Below are 9,441 nucleotides of genomic sequence, written 5' to 3' on the forward strand. Positions count from 1 at the left end.
CTCTGTACTAATTGCTATGTGTGCTTGTTGCCAGGCAAACCCCATACTGTGTTAAGTTTTAAAAAGGCAGGGAGAACTTGTGTGGTGCATGCATTTTTGGGGTTAAAGCTCCCAGTGTTCAACAATTGGATGTGCCACGCAGACTACAAATTAAAGCATCCACTGACACAGTGGGAGTTTTGGCTGCTGTGTTCCTTTGATCTATCGTCCAGAAGGAGTGATACTTCCCTGGAGAGCCTGCCAGATCTAATGTCACTACCAGTAGAGAAGGATTCAGTTCTGCTTGCCATTCAGAAGATGTTCTGGCTTAGCAGAAGCTCTTCTTTTGGGCTCAAACAAAAGTAAAACCGTCACCTACGCAAATGGTTGCGTGTCTGTTGACAAACTGAGACTGCAGCGACTCCCAGGGACTGGGTGTGCAGCCACACTTAAATCCTGCAGCTGGATTATCAATGCCTCTTATTATGCAGAACCAGAAATTCCGTGGATGAGGACCTCACTGTCCACTGACCTCATTCTATACGCGTGGAAGGCCAAAATATGCAAGCCTGCTTTTGGAATGGCCACGTTCTCAGATCATGTCGGTGAAAATGCAGTCTTGCAATTTGCATGGCATTCTGGTTTTATTTGTTCCGCCTTGAAGACTCCGCCTGAGATACAATACAAAATGACCGACAATAAAGTCCAGTGTGCTTACTGTGGCAGAAGAATGTGCGGGCCAGAGGCCGCCTGGTCACATGCACACAGAGGGTCTTGAAGACCCTCTGGGCAGAAAAGCAAGCAGGAGCCAGCTCTGCAGAGCAAGCTTCAGAGGTAATGGAAGATAGGATAGGTGGCAGGGGGCGGATACTAGGGGAATAGCATATAGACTCCCCAGTGGGGGAGGAGGGCTTTCTGCCACCAGAAACAGGACTTCATTCTTTGTGGGTTCATCCCTCCAATATCAGGTAATCTTCCAGTTTGTCACCAACTGACTTTTATTAACCCAAACTAAATCTAAAAGTACATCTTGCTAGGCCAGCATGGCTGCCTCTGAGTTTGTTTGATTTCTGTTTTGGTTTTAATAGAACTGCAGCGACTCTTAGTTCCACTTTTCAGGGCTAAAGTAGTCCTTAGTAGAGGGGGCATCTCCCACCAAATGCTATCTACATAGGTTGTCATTGTTTTCCTAGTTTGCCACAGATTTATTAGAACATCATTTTCCTCCAGATGATCCCCATCCCTGTCAACAGGCTTCTGTCATGAAAATGGCGATGCCACAGCATTGCATTGCCTGTCAGAATTTACTGCCTGGTGGTGCTACAGAGTCAGTTGAGAGTGAGGCCGACGGTATCTGGATTAGCTACAGACAGTGAGCACAGAATGGTGCATTTCATGGCTCCAGCTAGAGATTTCAGTAAAAGAAACTGAGGTAGCAATTTCCTCCAGTGTGAAGACTGCTGCCAGGCATTTTTAGGACTTGATATCAAATCTGCAAATGGTTGCAATTTAAAGGCTTCATCCTAGAGCCGCCCTTTGAGCTCCTTTTGCCTGTGTGTGGTGACCGGGCTGGCAAACTGTCCCTGAAGAGCAAGAAGCTTCCCTTCCCCTCTGGTTTGGGAGCTCATGGCTTTTAATACCCACTCTGGGTTCCAAGGTTCTGTTGACCAAGTGGCCGTGGTTGCCAAAGCCGCATGGGCGCAGGAAGCGCCCCTGTGATGGGCTGAATAGCGGTGGCCCAGGGACATCCTGCACAGGCCCTTACCTGCCAGCGATGCCCTCCTGCCATTCGTGTGGGCCATGAGTCCGATGCTCGTGGTGGCGGTGCTGGCCCACCGCGAGGGGAGCGTTTCAGCATCCTTCTATGAGGTGCAAGGGCAGGCTCCTGTGTGACATCGTCAACCCAGAATGCATCACGGTGGCCTCTAGGATTTCCCCTTGAAAATGGAAAGCAGATAAAATGTACACAAGAACATCTCATTCTCAGTTAAAATCTGATGTTTTCACAGATGATTTAAGCTTCCACAAGAGGGAATCTCCAGGGGCACCTCCTTATCATGTCCGTATTATGTGGAGCCATTCTTAGTAGATCTTCTAAGCAAAGGGAGCACAAAAGGACATAGGAGCAGGCAGTATCTCACCTGAGGGGCCAGGCTGCAAGGTGTTCTGACCTGATAAGGCCACAGTGAAATAGGCTTCGAAGGCGAGGGAGGATCCACGTAGGCTGGCCTTACCTGTCCTGGAACCCTGCAGATGAGCTGGACTCCTGATGCCCTCCAGAAGGGTTGTTCTGGCAGGCAGCCCCAGGAGTTGCAGTCCAAGGCATATGGGAGGATCGGGTTGGGGAAGATTGCTCTAGTTTAACGTGCATAGTGATCCATCCTTGTCAGGAGATGATCTGTAGCATTCTGGGTCGCTTGAAGTCTCCAGGCTTGGGGTGGGCCCATTTCTGTGAAGGGCCTTTTGGTGTAGGGGGTTGGTGGTCACTATCTAATCTCCCCGGGTTTCCTGGTTATACAGCAACCTTAGCCAACCAGTGTTATTCATTATTTATTGATTGCAGTTTTATACCACTCTGTAGCCCTGCCGGGCTCTCTGGGCAGTAAACAAGCTCTTGGGACCAAGTTATCTAGCAAACTGCTTACCCTTATATATACACACACTCAGCTTTTAAGATCTTTGGAGAAAGCCTTGCTGGCCACTCTTTGACAAACAGAGTGCCTGTGTGTAATATTGCAGACGTGGGCCTTCTCAGTGGTGATCCCTACTTCTGGGCTTCCTTCGACCAGGCAATTTTAAGGCAGGAAACCTTTTAAATCTGTTTTAAAACCTGCTGAAAATGCACTTCCTTAAGCAGGCTTTCTCTGGCTTGTAGTTATAATTAGTTGCAATGTTTTTATTAGTGTATTTTGAGCTGTAATTTTAAATAGTGTATTATAAGCCATGTGTTGTGTCTGCATCATTTATCTACACTTCATGCACTGGATGGGTAGTCCAACCTTCCATTTTCATCCATATTTCAAAATAAATGCATTTATTTATTTACACCCTGCCTTTTTTCCTTCAAGGAATCCACATTGGCTTACATAAGTCTCCTTTTTCTCTGTACTTTATCCTTACAACAACATTGTGAGGTAGGTTATGCTGACATTCACTGGCCCAAACTCACCCAGGGAGCCTCATGGTCAAGTGGGGACTAACGCCTGGATTTCCCAAGTCGCAGTCCAGCACGCTAATCCCTGCGCCCCACCGGCTTCCACTTCTGAGGGCACTGCAACTTGTGCAAAATGTTCCTGAGCAAGACCCAAACTATTCTTTCTCTTTTATCTGTCAAGTAAGATACACTTTTCATGTGTTAGGCTTTGCGATCAGTATCCTGAAGACGGGACATTGTCTTTACAGGCCGAGAGACCAGACTCCCTCTGCGCATCAAGGGAGAGGCCATGGCCCCCAAACTGTCTTTCAACTTTGACCAGTTGGACGTTGGGAAAATTTTTGTTGGATCAGTCCACAGTTATGAGGTGAGGCCTGTTATTGTGGATCAAAACTGTGTCCTTCCTTCTGTGGCAGAGCTGGTGTGTGTGTGTGTGTGTGTGTGGGGGGGGGTTATTTATCTATTTTATGAGTTACCCTGTGGCTGATATTCTAGGGACACTGTTGAAAACAATAAAACCAATGACAAAAACCAGTAATAAAACACATTAAAAAGTATTGGTTTGAAAGCATCAACAAAATTCAGCATTTAAAGGAGCTGAACTGAGTAGCTAAATGCGGAGATTATTTTACAGTGTAGCATAAGGTAAGCAGCAGTTAAAGATCATTTTAAAAGGCCTGGGAAGAACTGTGGAAGCCATGTTGATTTTTTTTTTCTCAGCGGGGCTTATCCCTCCATGAGCTTATTGCTTCTATCTTTAATAGTGCTTTCAAGGAGTGTACCCAGAACAGATGTTGAGCTAGCTGACCTCTAATTTCTCAGTTCCCCCAGAATCCTTTTCTAAAAATTGGTGTTACTCTGACCATTCTCCAGTCCTCTGGTACAAAGGCTGATTTTAGGAACATAGTAAACATTTTGGTAAGAAGTTCAGCAATTTCATGTTTGATTTCTTTGAGAATTCTAGGATTCCATTATCTTCCAATATTCCTTAGATGCTTTCTTTCTTTTGATACATTCAAATAATTCTTTATTGTTAGCAATGTGCTCCTCAAATTGTTTCTCTGATTGGCCACTTGCATATCCCTTGTTCAAGCTTGTGGTCCTTTCTGTCTTTTTCATTTGAGCAAGACTTCCATTTTAGGAAGCTTTCTTCCCTCTAATAGAAACATAGAAACAGAGCGAGTCAGAAGGGGTCTCCTGGGCCATCTAGTCTGACCCCCAGCTCCAGCCAGCTCCACCCATGACATGCCCACCATGTGCATGTCTAGCCTATCTTTGAACACCTTCTCTGATGGGCCTCAACCACCTCCCGTGGAAGCCCATTCCATACCCTTGAGGTCCTAACTGTCAGGAAGTGCTTCCTGGCATCTAAATGGAACCCTGGTTCCCTGAGCTTTGCTCCGTTGGAGCATGTCCTGCCTTCCTCTGCAGGGGAGAACAGGTCTCTACCCACCTCCGTGTGACATCCCCTCACATACCTGTATGTCGCCAACAGATCCCCCCTGAGTCTCCTCTTCTCCAAGCTGAAGAGACCCAGTTCCCTCAGTCTCGCCTCATACCCCATCCCCTGCAAACCGGCCACCAACCTTGTGGCCCTACGCTGCACTGACTTTAACCTGGCTATGTCCTTCCTGTAATGAGGGGCCCAAAACTGAACACAATACTCCAGTTGTGGGCGCACCAGAGTCGTATAGAGTGGTTGTAATCCCTCTCTTGATCTAGAAGCCACACTTCTGGCTATGCAACCAAGGGTGGCGTTCGCCCTCTTGACTACCGCATCACACTACTGACTTACATTCAGCCTGCAGTCAACCAGCACCCCGAGGTCCCTTTCACAAGTGCTGCTCTCCAGCCACTTGTCCCCTAACCTGTACTTATGACACCCATTCCTATGCCCCAAGTGCAAGACCTTGCGCTTATCCACATTGAATGCCATCCTGTTGCCTCCTGCCCACTTCTAATCACTTTCTTGACTCTGTGTATTAACCATGCTGGTGATTTCCTGGACTTTGTCCTACATTTGCTCACTTATTATCTGTGCCTCTATTAAAACTAGAACTTATTTTTGATGCTCTGTTACTAACCTGCATCCCTTACTCAAAGGGCAATAGAAGCCAAATGGGGTAGCATGTGAGGACAGAGCCTCAAAGAATTACCCTCGTATATCCCAACTTCAGGTAGTTTAAAATCTTCTTCCTCCAGTGTCACTCCTTGCTGCTTAATGTTTGAATATTATCCACATTATACAAAAAGCAAAGGTAGCCCATGTTCGCCATCAGCAAACTTTCAAAATAAGTCATAGGTTAGCTTTGTTAGGCCCTGTCATGATGTCAGAAAAGCTGTGGCCAGCACCAGCCCTCCTGTGTAGTCCACCGAACTATGCACACCTCACACTTGTTCCACTGATGTTTACCACCCACTCATAATTCGCTGGTCCATAAGGACAATAGGTGGGCTCCCACTACTCTCTTGCCTCTAACAAGGAAGGCAAATGCTGGAGGCAGGAACCAGCCATGCTCTCGGTGGTGCTGCACCATCCTCTGGGCACCACCTCCTGCTGATCAGACCCCGTCCTCCACATTGCGCTCCCTCTGGCGGCTGTGCTGAGCTGAAACCAGCTGGTGATTGCGGCTGCCGGAGAAAGGCGATGGCTCTTCCCAGTGTCCCTGGGACGGTGCCTGGAGAAATGCATGGGGAGGAAGAGGGGAACGAAGTACTCATAATGAGACCAGGTGGCCGTCAGGCTCATCGCAGGCACCAGGCAAAAGAACTGAACCACCATGGCTTATTGCTGGGACTGGATGTCGTGTTGTGTGGGCCCAGCCCAAGAGAGGCTGGAGAGGGAAGGCTAAGTCTGGCCTTGGTAAGAGAACAGCATTCTGGGTTTGTTCTCTGGTGAGCTGATGTTTGAGCACTGGACTTAGGCTATGTATAGTCCTCTAAGTCTTGGGCTATGTCTAATCCTCAATTCATCAATGAATCCAAATATTACGTTACCAAATGCCAGCGCATCTCTCCAAACAAAGCAACCCTTGCACGCTGCGCATCCCCCTGTATTCATGTCTAAAGCCTCTGCGGGCAGTGCGGGGCGTGTGTTTCCTGCAGCTGTGCCGAAACTGCACTGGCTTTACTGAGGGCAAGGCTGGTCATGCTTGCTGTTCTGAATGGAGGGGTTTTCTTCAGCTCCAAGCAGAGCCACCAGATGTAGCTGGGAATTAAAGTCAGTTGCGGCTCGGAGACCTGGCTTGTTCTTCCCTGTCCCCACTTTGTCCTTTCCCTCTTGCAGGCCATCCTGTCCAACCAGGGAGCCATCGATGCCCTCTTCGACCTGATGTGGCCATCCACGGCGCTGGGCTCCTGCTTTAACTTCCAGCCAAGCGAAGGGATCGTGGAGCCGGGCAGCCACCAGGCCATTCAGATCACCTTCAGCTCCACCATCCTGGGACATTTCCTTGAAGAGTTCAAATTCAGTGTGAATGGCTCTCCTCAGCCTGTGACCTTAGTGATCCGGTGAGCAGAATACTGTGGGGACAACCGTTTTGTGTACTGGTTGCACCACTGGCTGTTAAAACTGCTGTTTCGAGAATCCCAGTTTTCTTTGCGAACTGATGCTTGCATTCCATAACGTTCTAGTGAGATCAGAATAGGGATGCGTGCAGAATCCGTCCAGGGTGGGAATGTCTTGGATTCCCTGGGCTCAGCTCCCTGGACTTGGCCTAGAGTTTGAGTTCTGGACAAGCACATGCCATGTTTGCAGGGCACTGGCCAGGAATCAAGCCCCTCCTGCGTGCCAGGTGCAACTGCCACGTGGATGCCAAGGCAGGCTGTTGCGAGGGGCTCCCCTGGAAAGCAGCTCCTCTGTGCAAGCTGCGTTCCGTGGCCGCCTTTCGGGTGGCTGCAGGTGACATGGGAAAGAGTTGCTGGTTGCACAGCCAGGCATCTGTCAGCATTTGTGGATCCCTCTCAGCTCTGCTCACCTTGCTAGACTGGGCCAAGCGTAGGGGTAAGTCCACAGATGCTGGGAGGGAAAGGTTCTGATTGGGCTTGTCCCATCCCTGGATCAGAAGCCACTTGTGCGGCACCTTCAAGACTGAACATGCTTATTGTGGCATAAGCTTTGGTGGATGCTGTCCAGTCCCTCTGGTGCAGTGGAGCCACTACTCTTGACAGAGTCTGGAGAGGTGAAGGAGTAGCACTAGATGGGGTGCTTGTCCTGGCTCTTCCTGGCTTTCTTTCATGGGTTCCACCCCGGGAAGCTGGCAGCTTTGTATTAAGCAGGAATCACACACGGCGCCTTCCTTGGGCCTCAGGCAGCCACGCCACAGCACTGCCAAGGCACGGTGCGAAAAGCAGGCCTCCAGGTCCAGGGCAGGGGTTGCCAACCCTCCAGCCCTCTTTGCTCTCGAAGGCAGTGCCAGTGCCCGCCTCCTCCTGCAGCCTCTCTCTCTCTCCTTCCTCCTCCCAGGGGCTGCGTCATTGGACCAACATTTCACTTCAACGTCCCATCCCTCAGTTTTGGGGATGTCTCCTTCGGTAAGTGCATGCATATCTGTGTTGCAGACTGGGCATCCTTGTTGGGGATGCCTTGTTGGTCCAGAGCCAGGCCCATGGGCAGCTCGTCCAGCAGCTGCTTGGGAAGCACCGCCCCTGCGGGCTGTTCCTGGCTGCTGTGTGCACCTGGCTGCTCTTGGCACCCTGGAAGGGCCATGCCGTGGTCCTTACTGCAGGCCCGTCGTTCTGGCGGGTGCTCCTTGTAGACTTAGATGCTCTTTCCCTGCCTCCGCTGCAAATTCATCTTCACCGATGCGCCCGTCTCATTAATTGGGAAAATATCTGTGCTGAGGTCGATCCCGGCTCCTCTGTCCCAGCCTCATTAAAGATGATCTGAAGCTGAAATGTGAAATCAATAGTGGTGTGACCAAAGACGAGCCGGCACTTGATGCGGAGGCGCCTTTCCCCACTCCTTTGCCGTGCCGTTTAAAGAGACTCGTTACTCCTCCTCTTTCATCTTCCATCATTCCACACTATTTCATTTTGCCCCTCACCTCTTTGGCTTTGGTGCATAAATTGAAAAGAAAAGCACGGCTGGAGGTGGGGGCAGATGGGCACAAAAGCACTGCTTAAGGAATCGCAAGTTTCTTTTCCTTTAATCTAGAAAGATAGCAAATTAAACATGGTATCGTGTGTATATTTGAAAGCTTGGCATACCTGGACAGGCCAACCCTGAACCTGCCCCCTCAGCTGATCTCCAGCAGGAGGGCCTTTGCTGGCTGAGGTGCTTTTCCATCCACTTGGATGGATGGACTGGGAGGGCTTTTTGGTAAGGCTTTTGCTGAGATATCGCCCACTTAGCTTCCTCAAACATTTTATTACCAATACCTGGGATCACTTCAAAGCAAAGTGGCAGCCTCCAGCCACCCCATCTTCATTTCCCATGAGTAGGGCTAGGCAAGTCTGTTGGTGTTTGGATTTTTAAACCTGAATAGGAGGAAATGCATGCATTTGTTTCCCTTCTTAACCAAAGTAAAATGAATTCGCTCCTGTTGCCAAACGCATATGACCAAACTGAGCATGGAGAGGGCGTGTGGTACTTGCCTGCCATGTAGCTGGTAAAGCTGAGGATTCTGTGAGAACAAAGGCACAGCCACCTCAATTCAGCAAAAACCTGCTCATATACTGTGTCAAGTGCAGGCTTGTGCAGACAAAGCCCTCAGAGCCCCAGGCCGAGGTCCTTTCAAGCTTCCCCCACATGCCACGTTTCTTTCTAACTCAAATGTGGACAACTCATTAATCCTCTCCTCATGAGTGCCTCTAGGCCGCCAGTGGGGCTCAGGGTCATTCTTAAGAAAGGAAGGTGGGGTGTGGCTTCAGGCTGGTGCTTTCCCCTGCAGCACACTTAGCTCAGGCACCAAAACAGGAGAGGGGAAAGGAAAAGGAATGCCCTGTCACATCTCTCTGGCAAGTTGGAAAAGGCTAAAGGCAGTGAGCACAAGAAGGTTAAATCCAGAAAAGAAGGGCCAGTAGAAAGGTAGGTGTGGGGAGCAGATTCAGCCTGTTCCGCTTGGGGTTGCACTCCCTTGAAAGGTCCAGTTTGGAGTACCCCCGGGCCCTGTGCTGGTCTCTAGATCTTCAGGTGGCCATGCTGGTGAAGCGTCTGTCTGCACAGCTCTTCCAGACGCTGCAGCTATTCCCATGCTGATTGGTGTTCTGCCAAAGGCAGGGTTTTTTTCAGATTTGGAGGCAGTGAACACGCCAGTAGGTGAAGGAAAAGCAATGCTTTATTTAAGAAATGATAGTATCTGCAGGCA

The 9,441-nt window shown here is 49.5% G+C and overlaps 1 protein-coding gene across 1 annotated transcript in view; it reads left to right on the top strand.

Annotated features, from left to right (window-relative positions):
• The window catches only part of HYDIN (HYDIN axonemal central pair apparatus protein), a 108,597-nt gene that overhangs the window by 15,533 nt on the left and 83,623 nt on the right, over nt 1–9,441 (top strand). Inside the window, exons 10-12 of the mRNA XM_044433931.1 lie at nt 3,382–3,500; nt 6,420–6,643; nt 7,599–7,666. Coding sequence (XP_044289866.1) covers nt 3,382–3,500; nt 6,420–6,643; nt 7,599–7,666 — 411 coding nt within the window. The remainder of the gene's footprint in view (nt 1–3,381; nt 3,501–6,419; nt 6,644–7,598; nt 7,667–9,441) is intronic.

The sequence above is a fragment of the Varanus komodoensis genome, unplaced genomic scaffold (genome assembly GCF_004798865.1).
Source record: "Varanus komodoensis strain SLA01 unplaced genomic scaffold, ASM479886v1 scaffold27, whole genome shotgun sequence".
NCBI classification, from domain to species: domain Eukaryota; kingdom Metazoa; phylum Chordata; class Lepidosauria; order Squamata; family Varanidae; genus Varanus; species Varanus komodoensis.